Source organism: Bombus huntii, chromosome 9 (genome assembly GCF_024542735.1).
Source record: "Bombus huntii isolate Logan2020A chromosome 9, iyBomHunt1.1, whole genome shotgun sequence".
Taxonomy (NCBI): domain Eukaryota; kingdom Metazoa; phylum Arthropoda; class Insecta; order Hymenoptera; family Apidae; genus Bombus; species Bombus huntii.
The window spans coordinates 9,130,949-9,154,902 of NC_066246.1; the positions used below are offsets into that span (position 1 = coordinate 9,130,949).

Consider the following 23,954-nt stretch of genomic DNA (forward strand, 5'->3'; position numbering starts at 1 on the left):
AAATACCTGAAACAGATATAAAAAGAGCTTCAGAATGTTGAAGCTTCACTATCGCGTATTACGAGCTCAAAAAGGGTTTGATATATAAATAATAAACAGGGAAACATTTTGATCTATTTAATTTTATATTAAAATAATGTAACCAGCAAGTGCACCGAAAGATTAATGAAAGCCACTCCAAGCCATCAGAAATAATATAACGTTTTTCGAAGAATAATATAAGAATTATACGAAACGTAGGAAATGATATGCTTATGATTCGTTAAAAAATAACGAAAATCTGTGCAAAATGTCAAGAGCTTTACGATATCATATATTAAAAAATTAACCGCTAATCTTGGCTCCGCCGACCTTCTTATTTCATCTTCGACATGGCTGTCATCACTCTTGGCATCCCATTAAACTTTCACGACATAAAAATTAATTGCTGGCAGGGCAGTCGCTGCAGAAGACACTCGTTAGAGGGTCCTGAGATCCCAGTGACGTCAGGCATAGTAACGAGGACATGGGGGCCGACTTTCATGTCCTGTTCTCTACCCTTATAGAAGGTTGGCATGCATGGTGGTAGTCGATTCATCGAGTGGATCCACGACTCCCCGTCCCGTTCGTGCTACTTGGCCGTTCATTGTGATTTACACGATCATTAACGATACCGACCACCAGAGAAAGAGAGATTTACGCCGTTTCGGGGGAAACAGCTGTCTCTCGAGGATTATACCCAGGCCTATCTCGAGGAACAGGGCACATATGAACATTCACCAACTAAATCTTTTACGAGTGGTCTAGCTCGTTATTCCTCCAACCGAAATGATGCTCTCATCATCGACTTTTTATCTAGGCTATCGGGACCGTTTTGTACAGCAATAAACGATTCGTAGCTGGTCCTAGTTTATTTCAACGTAAATCTAGCTTTATGACAATCTTTCGTATACGTCTTATTAATTGAGATATCGTACAAAATGATAATCTGTTAACCGAGTCGTCGTATGGCAAGAATCTTTTATGGCCACGGAATTAAAAATTAATCGAATAACTAGAATTATTGATTTTTATATAAAATAGGTAAATAATGAAAAAATTTGATATCATTCATTTGAATTGGTTTCGTCGATCTGGAGTTACTAAAGACCAGAAAACTATACAAGAAATAAGGGATCCTTAATAAAAATATTATGTCCAAGTGATTGGCAACCTGAATGGCGAGTTAACGTGTCCTCTCCGGGTTGGTTGTTAACAGATTAATATTAGAGCAAATCTATAACGATCGACCAATCCATGTTTATAAATATCAAGAAAAGATATACAAGAAATAAACGATTTAACTAAATACTTTCGCTTATTAAAGCAACAGTGAATCTTTTAATTACAGACATCTTTGTACAAGAGCATATAATCTTCTTTCGTAATGTGATACTATTTGTAAATCACACACTGGTTATTCAGATTACCAGCGAAAGGTGTAACGTATCACAGAGGTAATCTCTGGTTTCTCTCTTGCCGGCTCTTCTTGCTCTCGTCCATGGAATGGGCTGATTGACTTTTTAATTGAACCACCGCGTCAGGCAATTACTATGTACTTGTCTTCCTTCTGTTCCTCTTGCATATGATTTATATGCACGACTATCATATCGGTATGTGTCTTTAACTTGTTTTGGTTTCAACGATTTACCAGAATCAATTTCTTTATATACGCACAATTGTTAACGATCGCATGTAATACGAATTTTATCCATCTAAAAATATTTCGGAAAAGAATAATTTATTTTAGATCAATTAGGTAAACTCGTAATTAATAATCGAAAAGTACGATTAGATTAATTTACAAGTAATAATGGGAAATAAAATTACGCGAAAGAATTTAGAAAATTGAGAGAAGAAAAAGGGGAATCCTTGAAACTCAGCAAGCGAAAGGTTTTAACAATAATTTGGCGACGAAAAGAACACACAAGGAATCTGATGAATCAGTCAGTCAATGTATCCCTTCCTGGAAGTAGCACGGCGCATCAATCGGTTATTAAGGATGCAAGGCGTGTCCGTAGATCACGATATACTGGCAGGAAGATAATTTATTAGATTATACGCGATATCTTCTCGGTACAGGTATAATAAAATCTATAGAATGCAATTTTATACATGTTTAAGCTATAATTAAGCAATCTTATACACCGGTATTAAAATATTTCGTTTTTAGAAACTCGACCTTTTTGTTTGAACAGCAATGTACTCTTAACATACATACTTTATATGTAATTTTGAAACCGCTTCATTAAATGCTAAATATTTTTGCTCGCGTTGATTTTTAACCGTCAAATAAGAATTTATTATGTATTATTTTATTATAGAACTTCAATTAATGCCTATAAAAGAAACTTTCGAACTTTTGACAAGAATTTTTCTAGTGGAGTTCTGCTGTGAAAAAGTTGTAAAATCCTTATCTTTTGGCGATTTCTTCATGTATTTCTGGGTTATCTTCATATATGTCGTCATTACGTATAGTTATTATGTATACTTATTATATCAGGTTGTCCCAAAAGTGTCTCTCTTCTACAAACATGCCTTTCGCAACAATACATCTTTGTATGAATATGAAACCTGATCTGTCAAATGTTATGGTTTTTATCTTAATAGAACAAAATGGATCAGACATAATTCAATTAAATAATATAAAACAAAAAATAGATATTGTTTTTTTGTAAAGCGAAAGAAACTTTTGAGACAACTTAATAGATATACATAATTCATAAAGCATAATTTATGGATTTGTAACAAGTTAAGACATGTGTTCAAGCGATAACCCAATCTTTTGCATTTTTGTGAAGTATTTTATAATTTTTCGTAACTCCTTGAGGGACGAGACACATCCGCTCTATTCAAAATTTTCCACAACTCTGATAGGTATCCAAACACTTACTTATGTACACGTACCCGTATCTTTTATGTACGTAACATTTTCAATAACCAATATGACAAACAAGGATATTTCTACGATCCCATACCAATTTTAATGAGTGAACTTAAAGTGCAAGCAAAATTAAGTTTTTAAACTTGCAATGAAAAAGATTACTGCAATTACTGTACTATTACTGCATAAAATTTATACACGTAATAGATCTATACATATATAACTTGATCGTGCCTATTATTCTTTAAAAATATTAAATTTAATACCAGCGAAAGAAATTTATACAATAATTTTACTTTCCTGAATTTTAAATTAATCTGTTATTGTATCTGTATAACAAGTTCCCTCGTTGCAAAATAAAATCCTACTACAAAATAAAGGTATATATACTTCACTGATCAAAATCAGACTCTATAAATCTTTCTCACTCAATTCAAGACTAGCATAAATTCTCGATAGAGTAATAAAATCCCGCGAAGGATGGTCTACGGGTATACGAAATCGATATACGATGCAATAAAGAAACAGAAAATATCGGCTCGTAGAACTCGTGCGAAAGTTTTTTGCGCGTGAGATGGACGCGACAGCGGCAGACGAGCTGTTCCACGAGACACGTGGAAAAAAGGGTGTCGCATAATCGATCGCGAGAAGTGCTTTACGTATTTCCCTGTCGTCTATCGGAGAACAATGAGTCCTGCCACGCGAGCGCGTGGGCAGAAAAGGCGAACGAACGGTCCCCATTATTTCGCGAGGGTGGGAACGACGCACGGTCGCCCGTGCGAACCTAAGCGCCCGTATTCTCCCTCCTTCTCTTACATCTTTTATATTTTATACGAACTCGAGCACCAGCTTCTCCATATGCTTCTTTGCGGCGAAAATCTTGGATATTTCCCAGGGAGGCGACATTAAAAGTGCAATAGCCCGATCTCAATGCGGCCTCGACGTTCGGTTAACGACCGTCAGAAATGGCCGCATTTTGGCTCGTCTCTGCCGACTCTGGCTAATAACAGGCGAAAAAATGGAAAGATTCGAATGGACGCGGCAATCGTACTCGCGTCATTTGCCCGTGGTTTTCCCGTTTCCGGTTCGTATCGTTCGAGATCCATCAACGTAGATCGCGATTGTTAACCAGAAAACCGTATTGTGAGCTTTGTAAGCTGAGGGCTGGCTGCTCTTCTCCGCGTCTTTTGTGCCCCCGGCGATTCCACCGAATGCATCGATCGTTCTCTCCCTTGCTTTCATACTCCGAGATTTATTTTCCCGTTCGATAACGCGCTTTGCGCCACATTACATCGGACGTTTGCTCAAAGTAAATTACGTTTCATTATGTTTGAGGTACTTTCTATACGACAAACGATCCTTGGCCTGTGTGATATTATCATCCTTTAACTCGATTTCTGCTGTCCTTTAGTGGTTTAGTTAGAATCCTTTGAAATGTGCAGCGTATGTAAGCGTGTTTGAGTTTCAGGCTTGATTTATGGAACATTTGGATTATGAATATTTAAATAAACCTTTGAAGTAGGGTAACAACTTTCTATTCGACATTTTTTGCCTAGTATAGAATAGAGACTGAAATTGTCAAGTGAATTATCCGACATTTCAGAAAGTCAAGTTTCAAATACAATATTTAAAATATTCTATATAATGTTAAACATTCTTTTTATTTTGTGGTTAATCACAATATTATTAGGGACAATATTATTATGTGCGGAAAATGAACATTATATTAACTTGTTTCTTGATAAACATTATTGTTATTTCTCATTGCTTGTTCCATTTTAAAAAAAACATAGAATAAATTCAATCTCTAATTCCTATTGTTAATTTACATCATAGTAAGCCATAGTCTGTGTAATAACGAAATTTACTCTGTACGAAACATACATGTGTACATTACATGTATACGTTATATATACCAAGACAGCTAACATCGGACAGATTTAACGACACTATCCATAAATATCAACTTCGCTTAGAGAAGGAGTAGAAGCAGAAGTTATAGAGATCTGTAAGCAAGAACCTATGAAAAAGGAAATATAGCGTGAAACGATGAATCCAAGTATAACATACGGGTGAAAGTAAATACACGTAGTATAAGCCAGTCGACCGCCCAAGTGGTTCGTTGGGAAAAATAAGAGTACCACCTTGTACCCGCTAGTTAGTCTTCCTCCCGCGAAAGCGGCACCAGCAGCTGTTGGAAACCGCGCGCGTAATTTCGAAGGATTAGCCGTTACCTTACACCGATTCGACTTGTACGCCCCGTAACGAACACCGAATGTAGAAATACCCTGAGCCAGCGCACTACCTTGCCTCATGCACTGCTACCTGGTAGCACTGGTAGCATTCAGCCGCTAGCACACAGTGGCGGGAGCCCGCTCCCGACGTTTGCCTCGAGGTCGAAGCTCAATCTGACGCGAGAGCCCTGGCGCCGATTGCCACACCGTGAACCATGCGCGAATAACTTAAACACTGTGGACAATCGATTGCTCGCTTGCTCGTTTCTCATCGAATATTGCGTCACCGTTGATGTTAATTGCGAAATCTTCAGATAATAGGCATTATCAAAATATTTGGACGATCTCTTATCCCTTGAGCAGACGTATCTAGGACAAATACGTATGTGGACTTATTAAAATCTTAACGTGGCGATTGGAATGTCAGATTAAGTGTGAATTGCCGAAATACCGTTTCCAGTGATTTCTACATTATTCGAAGCATGTCGTAATCTGTGATTATCTAAGACAGTGGATTTGTCAATTAAGTACATATCGTTGATTTTCTATAAGAGTACTTGCCAAAAATGATAGACCTAAGAATAGTGTTATAAGTAAATCTATTTGAAATACGAGGCTTGAAATAAAAGATTATTAGTAATTCGGTCATTTGACGATAAAAAGATCTGTTTCTTTTATAATCTAGGTAACAGTCCTTGTGTCATGAGAATTTTTAATAAAATATCGTTTATATATATATCGTTTATTATTAGAAAAAGAAACACTCTTTGAACTTCGAAATACTTCTTATGTATAATTTTATTAGCAAAATATTTACATATTCGTCTTAAGAAATAATTTACTTTTAATGTTGGTTTTTGTATATACTTCAAAATTGACAATTTTTTGGGAATGTCGTCATGATGTTGGTAAAACCATAATAAAAATTCGTAAATTTTTAATCGAAGCTATTTTGAGATAATCACTTGATCGAACAATTTTGTTTGAAATTGTATGCAGATTATTGAGTATACATTAAATCTCTAAATTTGTTTGACTAAATCATTGGATGAATAGATGACCTTCTTGCTAGTTATAAGCTCTTTATATTCGCTGATCTCAGCCCAAGGCGTTGCACGTGCTATCGTTTGCGGTATTGAAATGTACAACCTGAACGTATGCGTTTGGCCGTGTCACTCTTTCAAACGCTCCCCCGTGTAGTCTAGAAACGCGTGCTTATGTGCATGAAGGGAGAATGAGTACGCGCGATACGCACGGCGCGGCGCGTTAAGTTACTTTCATACCGTGTTTGTTACGTGGCCGTATTCTTTCAAACAGCGTTACGGAAATTCCTATTAAACAACGATGATATTAGGTCTTTGTTAGAATTCTTGCTCTTGTCAATTTATTTAAAGTAATGTCCAATAGGTAGATATTTGAGAAAAAAATCATCAAATAAAATATAGAATATAACAGTTCTTACATTTCCATTCATTTACAGTTTCTCTTAAAATGATTTTGCGCATGAAAAAGCTGCCTAATAGAGGATAACTTTACCTTTTCTCAAATGCCAAATTTCTTTTCAACAACTTTCATATCGTTTAATATGAAATAAATTTATTATTATTTTCATTATATGTCTTCATTATTCACGATTACTAATAATGACATTTCCAGATTTTTATGAACGCTGATTCATATTAAATTTCTTCATCTCTAATATAGTTTGATAAAATTTAATATAAAATTTAATGAATATTCGTCAAATTCAAACTTCGAAAAAATTAGATTTTATATTCACCAACCTAGTATGTGAATTAAAAAAACGAAACATTGAAAGAAACTATAGTTACGTATAAATTTAAACCATCTTATCCCCATTTATTAGATAACTCGGATACATGGACAGGTTTTTTGGTAATCGAGTATAAGACGAAATATTTGGAATTCTAGGGTATCGAAGAAGGGATGACAGAAACCAATGGAGCCTGTAATAGCGTGGCAATAGCTTGATCGGATGGCTGCTTCTACACGTTTAATGTCTCCAAGTAGATAACTTAGCTGAAGTTACTTATTCGTACACCTGCTACGAAAAGAGAAATACCACAACCCATAAACGAGAACCTTTACTTAACACATTATCGAACCTCGTAATTGACCAAATTACTGATAAGAAATTGCCGGTCGATTTCTAAGAAAATCAGTCCTGTACTCTCGTGCCTTTCCTAACCGAGTAAGAAGCAGCAAAGTGCTTGACTTCGAGTCGGAGGTTGAAACGACGATAAAGGTAATGGATCTTCTATTAGAGCACCGAATAGGTTTAGAAAATCTTTTACTCGCCACTTTCCATTCTAATCACAGATCGAGAGACACTACTCTTTGGTATTTTTACCTAAATGACACCTAAGTGAATTAGGAACTTATTAAATCGAAAAGATACAGATTTCGAGAGAAAAAGAAAAAAGAAACACTTATGGGTCTTCTCGGGTTTCGATTATTCACATTTTCTTTCTCACCAGGTTATTCGTCACTGAAATTAAACGATCGTCTGACAATGTTTTACTAATTGTGGTAAATTTCTTGCAGTAGTTTTTGCGCTGTTTTTTTTATACTTACTATGCCGTAACGAACATATAATTTATGACTAAATTAAACAAGTATAACTATAAATACATATTTTTATGAGATTATACGAGACTAAAGAAATAAAGCGTAAGTAAAATTTTAAGACATAGAAATGAATGCTTTACTTTGGCCATTTTTTTACTTTTATCTCATGTAAACTCCGTATATTTTCATGAAATATAATTTAAGTTTTCATTATGTGCATAAATATTCGTACCTTGTTTATAAAATTATTAATCGATATTAATATAGACGCAATAACAATCTGAGTACGAGGTCACTTGGATAATATTACTTTCATATTGCAATTGTTATGTATTTTGCATCGAGATATCGTGGTTCTACTGATTCTGGAAATTTGAAGGAAATGTTGGCACGCTATATGCTCACAATGTTCAAATCTATTTGACGAAGCCTTACCGCTATAGTATTCGATATCAATCCGTGACACGAGGCGGATAATATCGTTACCGCGACCTTGTTTTCCCTGATTGGATTGCCCTCGTACTTGTATCGGTATAGGCTACTATTCGATATACTCTATCGGAAAGAAAGAAAATGCTAAGACCTCCAATTCTATCAATCGTGATTGAGATCTTAGTTTATACTATATTTCAATTGAAACTTTATATCTGTGACTTAATCATACTTTCTAAGAATATTATACTTTTATACTTGCCATTGTGATAATAGATATATAATACTATATAATTACTGGATGTTATAATCTTTTGATAACATACCACAAATACTAACCTTAAACAAATAAAACATATTTTGGAAGAAGTAAAGAAAAAATTCGCTCAAAATTCAATATACAAATTTGCTTTATATTTACAAACTCAATCGGCAATCGTTATAACTATACTTCCTAATACTACTGTTTCCACTTTTTACCTACTTAGAAAGGTCACAATGTAAATTCTGCGTGCATAACATCAACATCAATGCTATGTGTTATGCAATTGACGAAACTATTCGCAATACTGCAGAACAAGGTTTAAAGCGTTGCACTTCACATATTCTTGCAACGCACGTCAATAATGGATCGAAGTGCATCATCGATCAATACAACCGGATTTACGTCCGCTAAAATCTTTCTTGTGTTCGCTTGTTATTCATCTTAGCACATGTGTCGCCAGGATTTGAAACGTTCGCATGTTTGTAGCGTGAATTGAGCTTCATTACGTTCATCACGTCATATTCGTCGAACATTTTCACTATTCAGATTGGTAGACGAGGAAAATTTCGTAAGAGTTGGATGTTTTGAAATTAATCTAGCATTTCCTTTTACATCGATCGTATTAGATCGAGCGCACGCTTGATTTTAACGCTCGTTTGATTTTAACCGTAAGCGTTTGCTATCCTGTTAGAAATATAATATATCGAAAGAGCCATTAAAAATAACGCAGGGTAATTGGAAGCAAATGTAATTGACCGGTTTGTTATCGTCGACATACACGAGGTGGAGACTGATTACGTTATCAAAACATGTGTTCAATATGTGTAAAAATAACATTTGACCACCTATTGCTAGAGAATATAGCGTTGGCCAAATATCAGACAGATTTATATTGTACGGTGGTCAATGACCAATTCTCTTCTAATAGCAAAATAGATAACATTAAAAAGAAAGATTAGCAAATTGTCGCAATACCATTTTCTTCTGATTTTCAAATATTTATTTAAGATATTCTTCTGTATTTGTCTCAAATACTTTAAAGAATTAAATAATACATCTTTATCAATATCAAAAGAAATATATATTAAAAAAAAATTACGACAATAATTATGCAGTATTATCGATTATCGCAATTTATAGAATACGTAAATACAAATTAAGTATTCTCATTTTCACGTGTCAACTAAATGATGGATTAGAGAAGTAAATTAATTTATTTCTATAGTTGAAGTAATAATTACGATTCTATTAGATACTATGTATGGCGATTAATAAATATACGTAACTAAGCTATTGTAATTATTTTACAAAACTGTGTCACACAAATGTTTTTGAATTTTTGTTTTATTATTACTGATTTTACAGATAAGTGAAATTGAATTGACCATAAAAAATCAGAATCTCGATAAGGAATTGCACAAAGCTAACTATACATGCTATCTTACCAGACAAAAGAGAACTGTTACAGCAAGCGGGTTTTTGATTTATCATTCCAGAAGAAAGAAGAAGGAAGAAGGTTCAAAACGGTTTGCAGCAATCGAAGATTAGTCGAGATGTCGGAAACGGAGGAAGATAGAGCAAGAAAGAGATAAGAAGGGAGAAATACAGAAGAAAGTAGAACAGTAACGAGCGTGAGAGCCGGATAGTCTATGCGATCGTTGGTTAATCGAACGAGTCTCATTCAGAAAGCATTTTAATTGCGCGTTTCGCTTATCTAAAATATGTTGGCTTATCGTCGACGTATCGTTTGATTTTTCAACTGACAATTCATCGCTTTTGATAACCACCAAAGTAACAGAATTCCATCATCTTCATAGGTTGCATCCGATCGAGGATCTACGGATTGCTACGCTTTTATCCGTCGCGTCGGTCACGTAAAACTAAACTTACGCTTGTTCTTAGAAGACTTGTACGATATCTTGGAGAATGGGAGATTAGAACACGTGACAGATCGATGGCTTCAAAATAAATATCTTATTGAAGTGGCATTGTATCAAAGATTTGAAAATTTCTAGATACGTGTGAATACCATCCGCCGAAAAATAAATGAATGAGTATTATAATAAACAATTTTTTTTTATTTGAATATTTTTTAAGAATCGATATTTAGGTAGATTCTTTCATAGAGTAAATATCGGAATTATAAACAATTCACTTATTTAGAAAAGTGTAATATTATGCATCGAGAATATGGTAATCTAAGAAAATTATGATATTACAAGAAAATATCTGTTTTCATTTCTTTTCGGATAAAATCAGGATTATTAATAATTTTTAAGTAATAACGAAATTTCACAACTAATGTATTTTGGATCTAACTGGAAGATATAAACGCGTCATAAAATCTCCTATAATTTAACTTCAACCCCAACTTTCAATTAGTTAAATTAAAAGTATTTTGAGTTTGACTAAAGTCAGGCGAAATTCCAATAACGAAACATTTAACAGATTTCGATCACTAATACCATACTCATAGAATGTTCAAGAAGTACGAACAATGCATCAGCTATGAAACGCAGTGCAATCTTTATAAGAGCTCACATCGAACACGACATAAAGTCTCGTTTTATATAACTTCACTTTCTCAATGCGTGTCGTAGAACGGGAAATATTAGTTCCACGTTACACGTCTATTTGCATGGTTTGTAGACTGTATCACTAGTTCCTAACACTTCACCCCCTGCCAGCTAAAGTACCGTTATCCAAGCATACACAGCTCGACCAAGTTCCCTCTGGCGTTAAACGCGTTCCTCGCGCAAACCTCTAAAGATGTTCGCTTTCGAACGAGCAAAAAAATGGTTCCATTCATCGTCGCGTAACCATGAAGATAACAAGATAAAGGAGATAGAATTTAACGAAATACGCGATAGAGCATATTTCAAGATACATGCCGTACGTGCTTGCTAAAACACTTACATTTGGTTCCGCGTTAGACGATGTAGATTGACGAGATCGTAAAGAGAGCGCGTAATCCGAAGCGGACGTCATCCCAGTATTCGTATACGAAAACCTTTGTCAGCCCGGAGTCAGGATCATTCACCACCGGTCGTCGCGTGCGCACTCGCGACCACTACCACCAACAGCAACACAACTATCGCACCACGGCTACCACCGACTATACAGAATGGGGTGATCGACAATGGATATCGAAACAAACAACTAAAACGCGCACGTGTAAATCACGAGCCACAGGAATGAACATTCAAGTATCCGAATATCGTGGCGGACATGCCGAGATCGTTCTTTTACCCGATCGCTTTCGAACCATTTTTAACCCGATCGCACGCTAAACAATTCAGATGGAAGAAAAATCGGATCCTCGAACGATCCAGCGGGATCGCTTCGAGGTAAAATCAAAACGTCTTCACTCGAATTTCAATCGCCGCTATTTTTTTCTTTCTTTTATTTCGACTTGTTCAAAATTAAGGAAATCGGATCACTCACGTGCTTAAAGTGAGACGCATCCAGGCGCGTTGCGTCAGCAGCGTCGACGCATCGCGTCGGGCTGGCCTTCTGGAGCTACTTTCAAAATCCTTGCATTCAGCGACTTCTTATTATGCGATTTTCTTCTCTTGACGATACTTTTCACGGTTACTTCTCCCGTCGACTTCACTGATCGAATCTCTCTTACACTATCGCGCGAACACCTCAACAATGTTACTCTCTCGCCTCGTTCGATGATCGGTCAATGTACCAGGCGTATCCGTCATTAAGTCGAACCAGATCGCGAACTAACAGATTCACACATTACACTTTTAAACAGGCGAACTGAATAAAACGCTGGTAAAACTTGAATAATTCGCGGAAGAAGCCGAGTGAAAACCGTTCGTGCACCTTCGATTACTTCGCGCACTGCTACATGTAAACACTGCGCCGTGGTGGCGTTCGATTCCCTCGCAGCCACCACCGATCGAGCAAACGAACATGTAACAAACCAAACTCCTCAATCGCATCGGACACTTCAGCAAGATCGTGTTCACGATCGTTCAACCCCTGAAACCTTTGATCCTTAAACTCGCACTTTCTCACCGTGTTTGTTACAAGAACGAATTGGAAACGGCGAAAACGGTAAGAACCCCAGCGCGGCGCAGGTAGCAGGAAACCACTGGGCGCACTTGGATTTGTGCCAACATCGTCGTGACTGAGCAGTCGGTGCGTTACTGGGGATCGTTGGCGCTCACCCAAAGTGGCGTGTTACGATGCGACGAGGGTGGACGGTAAAAAGCTCCGAGGAAAGAGAGAGAGAGAGAGGGAGAACTCCTTTCGGAGTGAGGTGTTCTCGGGTATATGGTGAACCTGCGTCTCTCCTCAAACTTCTTCCTGCTTTTCTCGTGTATGCGATAAAAAAACAAAGAACGAAAAGAAGAAGCGGCAAAGACAGGTCGACGATCGGTTGCGTTCTTTAGCTGGAATTTTGTTGGCAATACGTTCGATGTTAGATCGTTGACGATCAACACGTAGGAGCACGACGGCGCGTTGTCACTGCACGAGCACAACTACGACGTAGCGGCGACGGTGGCAGCGCAACAACACGACCGTAGAACGCGTAGCACGACGATATACAACTTGTGAGAGTCCCGGAGGCTCGGAGGCGCGCGAGTCAGCCCCACTAGTGTTCGCTCTTCGCTTACCTGGCCGCTGCCCTGCTGCCGTTGCTTGCCTAGTCCGTACCCCCACCCCTCTCGTGCTACCCCTCCACTCGTTGCGTACACGAGGCTGCCCCTCCATCGCTCTTACTTTACCCCCCTCTCTCTCTCTCTCGCTGTGTTACTACCCCCTCCCAACAATCTTTCTCTCTCTCTCTTTTTCTTTCTTCTTAACTCTCTTTCCCTTCTTTTCACCTCCTACCCCTTTTTCACTCCCTCTTAGTCTTCACATCTTTCCTAGCTGCCCATAGACCCTATGGGTTACGGGTATCCTTGCAACCCTATCGATATTGTTCTATTCTGCAAGGTAGGAAGGTAAATACGTTAAAAAAGCTGTTGGCGTTTACTTTAGGATCAAAGTCGGTTTGAACCCTCCGGAAGTTGAGTAAACAAAAAGAAGTAAGGAGTAGCACTTTTCTTTTTTGGGGGATCGATCGTTGTTGAATGATTTCGATTTAAGTCCACGCAGGAGGCGTGTCGTTCGCAGTTCCTTTATTTACCTTGTATTCTCGTCGGAAACAATAATCGATATCCTTTTATCGATAAATGTACATTGGCTTCAATACATCGAGTAAAAGCAACACATCGAACATATCCATTGTTCGTGTAATAGTCTTTCTTCGTAATTAGGTTTGTAATATTGTTCTCCTTTCATTTGCTTTGCTCAATTGCAAAAATTTCGGCATGATTAATCAATTTCACAGCTTTATCGACACATTTATTTCGTGTCGGTTTTTCCTTATTCGATTCCAATTTGGATGTAAATATTTACGTATTATACGGCATACTGCGTGACAATTTACGCGACAATTTACGTGACAATTTAAAAATTCCAACATTCAACTCGTTTATTCGGATCAAACATACAAATCAATCGACAGATCAATGTATCGTACGTGAGAATTCACATCAGTGGCATAAACAACGTAACAACATTAACGTGCATCCTATCGATTGGATTCTTTCATATTCCGTCGTTACTTATTATTTTTATTTCGCAGCGAAGATGACGGCCACACGATATAAATTACGGCACGCACCTATACACCGTCTTCTTCTTTGTGTTGAATCAACCATACCGAGGATGACGCGCGGCTCTTACGCAATGTCCAGCCAGTTCGAAGTTTGTTTTCTCGAGAGAGTCAACGGCACAGTTCTTTTAATATACTTCGATAAATGTTAAAGTTACAGTATTCTCACGATGAACGTCCGACTGGTTCGAAGAGCGTCGAAGAAGAACAAAGGTGATCGCGAAGGAAAGAAAGTCGGATTGGTTGGAGAGCTGGTTCATCTCGCCCGGCTGAAGATGAGGTACTGGCTTGCAAACCGTACCGACTCACGTCTCGTCGAACGCATGCTCAACAACGAGATAATTAATTATCAATTGACCAGTGATTATCAGCAACACGCGTGTGATCGCCAGAATGTCAGACAGAAAGTTGGCGGATCACGCTCGTTTCGTGGAGTCGTTCGCTGCGTCGCTAGTGATGGAGAATTACATTGTGCGAGCGAACATTTCGCGTATGCCAGATACATAAGTACTGAGTACATCTCATAACTATAAAACCAATCTAAAATTTTTATTTCTTACGTAAACTTACGAAGCTATTCGAATATTCCTAGACATACGCTGCGAATATATTATGTGCGTTATATGAAACATTTTGAAAATTCATTAGCGTTGCTATGATAGCAGAATGTCATGATCGTATTAGCGAAGCTTGACAAAAATCGAAGATAGCTTCAATATTCAGTAGCAGTATTTTTAATAGTTATTGTATGATTTAAATGGTTATTCATTGTATGTATCGATGTTCTTCCGTTTTTCTTTTTTCGTTTTCAGTGAACGTGATCTATCCTTTTTGTAGAAGAAAAAGGAAAATTCTTTCTAAATACGATGTCAAACATGGTGTACTTCGTTCTTTTGTTATCGAGTTAACATCTAAAAATGTATAACACGACATATAAAGATTGAAAGCTTTTGAGTGGTTTCATATATTTACAGTCATGAGACACAGTGTATTATGCGAAGTCTAGATTCATCGCATTCCGATGCAAAGACTCTTTCCATTTTCCTAGTTTTCATATGTGTGCGTTGGCAGTTATACTTTGCTTATGCGTAAGAAATGCGATAGTCTGTGATCCAGATAGTAGTGAGACACGATCTAACATAAGAATTCAGCTTTGTATGTTTAAGCAAATTTAATAAATCTACGTCTTCTGTTGTAAATATAGCTTTGATGACACTATTCGTATTTTAAGTTACATTCCACAGAGTAGATGAGTTAATTCGTCATTTGGAAAAGAATTAAATTGCTAATAATTTCTAATAGTATCCTCAACTTTTTAAGAGACGGAAGATAATTGTGATCCGAGAAGGACAATATTTGCCCGGAGGGTCGTTAATTAATTTCTGTCGATACCCCGAACTGTTTGAAAAGAGATTGTCACTCGAAATTCATGGAAGACCAGTCGAGCCAAGGTTTCTCTAGGTCTTATTAGAGTTCCGACTCGTTGTCGCCAAATCGTATTCTGAATGGTCTAATTTTCCGTTCACGGAAAAAGGACTGTTGTGTGAGAGAGTTTGGCACCTCGCAGGGCCGTACCATATTGACACAGTTCTACCGACATTTGCCCGTTTCTGTCTATGTAAATCTTGCGTGAAATCTCGATCTCTTCTCCTAGCGACGAAAAAAAGCGGTTATGTAAACCTAAACAGTTTATCGATAGTACTAAGTAAAAAGCTAAATGGAATGTTTGTTATTTTCAAATAACTTTGGCAAACGTTGGCGAGTATGTAATAGTACGTTCCTGAAGATCGGTACGTTTGATCCTGGAGAGACACGATTCTTTATCTTGACTATCTGGCCCACTGTTGTTATGCTACACGTTACACCGTTTTCGAGTTGCCCCGGAAGGAACGAAACAAGCAGTTAGCTTACTGCTGAAGATGAGAAGTCGGCTCCAAGAAAAAAATGGTCAGAAGCCGACGCTTACCCGGGAATAAGGAAAAATTTGGGTGCACATTTAATTATTGAAGGTGACAAATGCCGGTGCCAAGTGCAGGTCAAATTTACGAAAGCACCTGACTAAAATACCTGAGTCCTGCAACGGTTTAAGTCAACGTACAATGCAACAGGACCTCTGTCTCGCTTATCAGGTGGAACCAAGACGCCTACCGGGTCGTGAAATTCCGATTCCATTTACGTTCTACAAAGAAATACCCTTCTCACTACACGAAGTTTCCATCGAACGACCAAACTGCAAGATTTCACACTAGCACAAATTCATTTTTCGGTTTCTTTTTTTGTCGACAACTTTTTCTTTCTACGACTGAAGCACGACCTTTTTTTTTTTTTTTTTTTTGTGGATCTCAGGCCTTTACTGCAACTATTATATTTCAATCACTACATTTTAATAAAATACATTTAAAATATACGATTATGTTCATCGATTTATATAAATGAACCTTTATTCTGAAATTTTCGTTAAGATAGTATAAAAGTAGTTGATAAAGTATAGAATTTTTCAATTGTTTTCATGTATTCATTTGTATCAATTGTTATCATTTACTCATGTAGCCGAAGATAAAACGATTGAAAATTAACACCGTATCAATAAAATCATAGTTTTATAAACAGAAATGTTAAACCTTAGAATTACCAATAACTATAGTATTGAATTAAAATGATTTATGTATACTGAAAAAAAATGTTCTGAATGTCAAACAATAAAAACAAATGAGGTTACACGCACGTTTCTCAGCTAAAAAAAGAAAAATCACGAGTGCAAATGTATATCAATTATAATTCGCCAAGATTCTTGTTGACACGTGACATTACATAAGTTATGTGCATAAGCTACGTCCTTCAACATTGAGTATTCGAATCACGAAGGAGGGTAATGATCACTTTTTATTCTTTGATAAACGTTTACGCTAAAATTTGAAATATCACGAATCGATATTGATTAAATCTATCTTCTTCCTACGATTTATTGCTGATTATCAAGGAAACCAAATTTCTCGAAAAAACACTGCCTATAACATTAATGTTTCATACACAGCACATGTATTTTCCTATACATTTGCTAATGAGTAAACACGAATTTAAATTGAAAAAAGGCTAACAATAAAATGTATTATTCATACTAATTGTACGCTGAATATGTAACTAATTGTTAACGTGTTTTTCTTGTATTCTTAATTTTCCACTTAATATATTTGTTTTCCTATCAATATCATTAAATGACTAAATATTCGGTCTTGAAGGTTAAAATACTTTTCTAAAGTAAAAAGACACCTGGACGAATAAGAGACTTAATCAGATAAGTTAGTTTATCTTCATGAGATTTGGCAGATTAAAAACTATTCACTATGGAATTTCTAAGAATTATATAATTACGATTAATATAAGAATATTCTATTGAATAATATTATACTATATAGTTATTATCACAGTTATTATAATATAATTTAATATTGGATTCTTTTATTCATAAGTCAATTTTAATATTAATTTTTTGGAATTTACTGAAAGACTATCAACTTAATCTAATACAGAGTTGCTATCATTTGGAACGTCCTGATTATATTGATTGTTTTAATCACGAAAATTTCAATTACTATGATAATGTGATTTAAAAAATCCGTGTACTTCAGATACGTTAGTCTGCTAGATACAATTCAACTAATTTCGTTATTTACGAAATTCTTTTCTCTTCCAAAGGAAGAGTGTTCATGATATTACATATATTATTCGGCAACTTTATTCTCGATTAATAAAACATTCTGTATATCAATCTAATTAAATTATACAATATGTACGATATGTAACATTATTCATAACGAAAATAAGTAGATATATACAATCATGTTTCTATCTCAATAAATGTTAATTTCTTAACAGCACTGGTATATAGGGTGTGCCCAAAATCGTGATACAAGCTGAAAGGGGAGGATTTTCTAGGAAAAAGCAAATGGAAAATGTAGAGTGACAATTTGTGAAACAAGTTTTCGGTTGCGAGGAAATCTACGATAAAATTTCGTCAAGTACACATGCATTTAAGAGATAACGAGAATCGGTTAAATAGGTTTCTACGCATTTAGGCACTCTGTTCGGTGATACAAGCCGAATGGAGCTGATTCTCCGTGCAAAGTAAGTGGAAAACGTAGACTGACAATTGTCAATACAAGACTTCATTTCCGAGAACATCAACTTTGAAGTTCCGTCTAGTTGACTTTCGTTACTTTTCAAGTGCACGGGTATTAAATTTCCGGCTTCCTTTGTACATAAAATCATCTCCATTCGGTTTGTATCACTAAATAGAGTACCTGAGTGCGCAGAAACTCCTTCAACCGACTCTCATTATCTCTTAAGTGCACGCGTACTTGACGAAACTTCATCGTTGATTTTTCTTGATAACGAAGCGTCGTTTCAAAAATTTTCACTCCACATTTCCGATTTGCTTTTGCATAACAAGTCACCTCTGGTCGACATAGCATTTTCGATGCACCCTGTATTTTAGTAAATTTATATTTTAGTAAATGCAGAAAGAAAAGATATGATTGTGAGACTCGTCGTTCTAACGAGTTTGATAGTTCCAGTGTTTAATCATAAGACACATAAATTATCAGACATTAATATGCCTTACCATTTAATATAAAACTAATATTTTTGTATATTTCTGGATCTTAAAAGTTTCAAGTTTACATTTTTAACTTGATAATTTATACATTTCAAGTGATGTACGTAGTTTCAATGATAACGATTAAAACCAGATGACAGCAATGATAGAAATGGAATACAAATATAGGCAGAAAATTGATCGAAGAAAAAGATCATAAGGTAACTCAAGTGACCGTAAAGAATACAGTACATTGTATATCACAAGTACATAAGTCACAAGGAGTTTCTTTCAACTCGTGTAGCTTACAGGCCGGAACCGAGCCCTGTGGCGTAGCAGCATAGTCTGAGTAAACCGCATTTAATCAGTTTGCGGTCGCGGCCCGCTCTCTTATATCCTTTTAATACGTTTTCTCCTTTCTTCTCTTTCTTTACTCTCGCGCGACACCACGTAATTCAACTCCCGCGCATATGTAAGCCAGCTACGCAATATCTACGCGCTATACGTTCCTTCCTTTCTCCGGATAAATGACCAGAATAGCCTAAACACGAATCTTTTACAATAGTTCTGGTTACTCTTTGATCATATCAGAAAAAGAAAAATAAACGGTTTACATACGATAATTTTTCTAGCTAATTCTTATAAACATTTTAATACTCATGAGCATTATTATTGGGACACTTCGTGAAATTTATTGTTTTTTTTACTTCGAGAAGGTACGTGCATTAAATAACTTATATATATTTCTGCAAACTACAATATCTGTTTTAATATATTAGAAAACAATCAACTATATATGTAATAATAAAATATCCCGTATATTATCGTGCATGGATATTAATACCAGTCACTGTATATATATAACACCAGGTTTCAAATCAAATGTTGTATATATCATTAATTACACACGTTTAGATAATATAAGATGCAATTTCCCCTAACAGCTAGATGAATAGTTTTAGTGCGAGATAATGATCGGAATTCAAGATGGAATTACTTTATAATAGCTATCATTTAAGATCGAATCTTAAAGACATCGCTTTTTTAAATTCTATCCTTTGCCTTCGATAAAAAAGACATCCGCTTTATATATAGGTCTTTGTGACTTGTATTAATTAATTCGATATATGTAATACGATCACTCAATTAACTTATCACAAGACTCGATAAGTTTCAAATGAAACGGGAAGTGGTGGCGTATCCAATATTTTTAATCGACTATATAAATTAACGTGATAACGATCTGCGTTATTGGTTGAAAACAGTATTGAACTTTGTATTCGTTTGTATTCGTTTAAATTCGTTTTCGTAGAATTCGGGAGTAAGAAGGTCCTGCGGCAATTTTTAAGAGGTTTTACGCCTGTTTCGGAGGCCGACCGGCAATTTGGTGGAATTAAATAATAGTCCGTCCCATTAACGTAACGATGCGGCTGAGGATGTCCCGCAGGATCCACGAGAGGATTTTGAAAGTGGATGGAGGCATACCAGGTACGTTCACGTTTTATTTCATCGTAACGTGCCACGAGGTATACGTATACCTTCATCTCAGAAGTCAGGACCCTCCAAGGATTCATCCTCGATCCTGTGTGGTCCTCCACGGCTCCTCGAATTATTACCAACGATTTCGGACATTCCTGCGTCAATCTTAAAATTTGTCAAGAATCTCAAACCCGCGATCACACGTTCCTGGTGATGTATTCCGAACGAATCGCGGCTGGGTGATCTATGAATTCACTGGTAAAACCGATTCTGCGTCAAAACGTGGTATATGTATGTATATATGTATGTAGTCTTGATATCGCATGGGAAAGATATGATATTACGTGTTATTTATATTTTTTAAACGTTGTGTATATACTTAATCCGAAAGTTAAATAAGAAAACAGTTTTGATATGGAATTGATGAGCAGTGTATTGAATTTTAAAATTACTCTTCTATAAAAAAATATAATTGACGCATTTTCACTTATAATCTTCGTTTATAAATTTTACAATTGCAGTTTTGTCATTCGAGAATGTTATCCTGTCTCTGCAGTTTATATTCCAATTTATCCGAACGTAAGTAAGGTGAGAAATTTCTGTGTACTAGAAATTGCACTGAAATACGTTCACGGTCGTTAAATTAACTGTAGAAGTGGCAACAAATCCTTCAAAGTCGACTTAGCATCCATCCAAGAAACATCGGATCCAATAAAAGTTAACGATTAGTTTCGTGCCAGCGATGAGAAAATGAAGACGTAGATGTAGGCATAAAAGGACAGTGAAGCTGATAATCAACGCCCGGCTCGATCCTTGGTAATACCTTTTAGGATGCTGCGCGTGAAACTCGAGCTCCTATAAGCGCAAGAATGTGCATCGAATGTTGCAAGTTGTCACGTTATGGTGCCTCTCACGGTAAATTTACAGATGGATTGGTAGTGATTTTTCTGGGACCTGAAAGAGACGTATTTGCCAGTGACGATATCTTTAGGTGATACACACAACGGACGGAATGCCGCGAGACCCACCGCAGCTTTGTGACACCACAACTTTCTGCTGCAATAACATTCGCGCCTTTACAACAACAGCTTGTCCTCTGAGACGAGAGATCCACTCTGCAACAATAATACTGCATGTGTGGCCTTCCCAGTGGTGCTCAAATTTTTCGCATCGTTCATCATCGACTACGCAAATCCAATTGTACGCAAATTGCGTACCTACGATTATTCCTATACACTTCGATCAATTATTTTCGTCAATTTAAACGTAGAATTTTTGACCACGCTAGTGTTAAACATCTTATTTCTAAATAGATGAACATCGTGTGCCATCGAGATATGAATTTATCATCTTCTTTTAAATTAGCCTAAGTATAGGAAGCTTCATTCTAAATTCTAGACTAAGAAATGGTAAAAGACAAATTTCGAAATTTCTCTTCTTTTCAAAAACATGATATTTTACAACAAAATCTACAGTGCTGACAGTATTTCTACTCTTCTTCGTGCATCGAGATATTCTATAAATTTATATATATATATGGGAATATATAAATTTAAATATAGCATTTATTAATAATATTACCATTAATTTTAGGAGACTTATTTACCAATTATAGATATATACATAAAGATACTCTTCTGTTTTAATTCCGTATCGATCGAAGATTTTAGATAATAATATAATTAACACGAAAATTCACTTATCTAATCGTAAAAACGTATCGAATTATGTGTAATAATATTTTGGATCAAATTCGAACTTTTCATCGAGCGTAACATTGAATGAAGAAGTACCTCTATAAGATTTTAAAGAAGCCATAACCGATAGGAATGCAAGATGAAACGCGAGTCGGGAAGTGAAACGATGCAGGAACGTCGTCAAGGAAACGTTCTAAACTACGAAGGTAATATTTGCAAACAGGTAATAGACGCCTTAGGACGGCGCCTCGATAAGTGGCGGACTGTTCTCTTGTTGTTCAAACCGACGCGTATGTGTGAATGAATTTTCTGTTCGCAGAAAGCGCGGAGAGTTTCACAAGATTTCCATTCAAGGAGCCCTCTTTCGTTGCTCTTGCCAGCTTCTTCGCTGTCAATCACTGAACCGTGGATTGAAAAGTACACGGAAATAACACGGGACAATTTAAAGTCTGCCAAGGATCAGATACATGTGTAGTATCTCGTGGTGTAAGTATAAATACGGAAACGATAAGAAATTATTTTGTTGCAAACAATTTGTTACTTATTACGATATTTTTACGATAGTTTAAATAATATATAAAATGTATAAAATGTGTAAAATATAAAACGATTCGTTTATATCTCGATTTTGAATGAAGAGTAAAAGTACTCTAAAATAATATTAGTGTGATATGTCGCTCATGAATTGTAACGTTTAGACTATAATATATATGAACACTTTATTTTAATATTTTTCCAGTTGACCGCTATTAATTTAAAAAATTCGTAATTAATTAGATTATAAGTAATATGTAAATAATATTTTTCACAGTTCACGTCTACTTCCACATAATTTATCACTGCATTTAGAATCAACTAATTCTAATAATTTGTAACGTGTGTTTAAATTCACGTTAATGGTTTAGGCATTAAATCCATTTCATCGCTTTCCTTCCTTGAAGCAACGAGAGTACATAATAAGTGATATCAGAGTCACATTGAAGCGCGCTTTAAATCGCAATGTCGCTAAATGCATACGTACTTACACACGCGTGATTTTACTCACATGCATGACTATGTGCAAGAGCGGCAATCGCACATATAATAGAAACACCGCCGCTGATTGGAAAATAAATTCGAGACATCGGCGTGCCTTCGATAAGATTGCAGGTCCGCTGTCGTTACTCTCTCGTTATCGCGACTTATTTATTGTCTGCAGATACACCTATACCGGTACCAAACCGCGATAGGATGAGCGCGTGCTCCGTTTCCAACGAAGATACCGCTAACAGTAATTCCCTTAACCATTCTGTGATCATACTTTCTTCTTTTGATTTCCACTTTCCTGTTTCTTTGTATCGTGGTTTACTCTGTTCTGTTCATGGTGAAGTCGTATCGGCGCTCTGTGAATTCGATTCTTAGAAGTGGAATCCGTTCGAGAAATCTGACTATACCAGTATGCACTCCTCGAGTTTTTGTATTTTAATCTCATCGTTGTTTCAACGAACCAAAGAACTTTCAGTTTCCAGTTCTTTTGGAACAAGGCAGAGAGAACATTCTACCGCATTACATGCATTAGAAGTCAACGATGAATTTCTCAACAAGAATCTAACCACTACAAAACTCAGTCGAAAACAATAGATTAGAGATGTAGCGACGAAGGTTTTGGCCGACTAGCCGACTAATCGATTAATCGGCTCTTAAGAAGCCGACTAGTCGATCGACTAGTTTGGTCATTTTGGTCATTGTCAAGCACTTGTGCAAAACGCGTTAAATGTATGCTTATTTAATATTGCGAAAGCAACGAAGATTGTTTAATATTGTTTGTTATATTTATTTTATTACATCCTGTTTCTTAGTTTTACAGAGATTTTTGTTATGGTAAAATTGAGAAACAGTGACCAAAGCTCCTAAATAATTGATACTGATTTAGTTTATTTCAATAAATACTAGTTATTATTTCTAACTTTTTATGCAATAATTGTATTACATATAAATATGTACCTATAAGTAAATATACCGCATATTAGAAAATATTAAAATTATACTAACGACGGTAAAGATAGAACTTCGTAATTTTATTTCTGTGCCCTATCTAGTTATCAG

At 36.1% G+C, this 23,954-nt stretch overlaps 1 protein-coding gene across 3 annotated transcripts in view; it reads right to left on the reverse strand.

Annotated features, from left to right (window-relative positions):
- LOC126869776 (uncharacterized) overlaps window positions 1–23,954 on the reverse strand; it is a 126,125-nt gene that overhangs the window by 54,712 nt on the left and 47,459 nt on the right. The window contains exon 1 of one of the 3 annotated variants that reach the window (XM_050626721.1): window positions 11,867–13,075. The exons of 1 other annotated variant lie outside the window; for it this stretch is intronic. In XM_050626721.1, coding sequence (XP_050482678.1) covers window positions 11,867–11,886 — 20 coding nt within the window. In that variant the 5' untranslated portion in view covers window positions 11,887–13,075. Of the gene's footprint in view, window positions 1–11,338; window positions 13,076–23,954 lie in introns of those variants that run through there. One more of the 3 variants, XM_050626723.1, reaches the window with a different exon arrangement.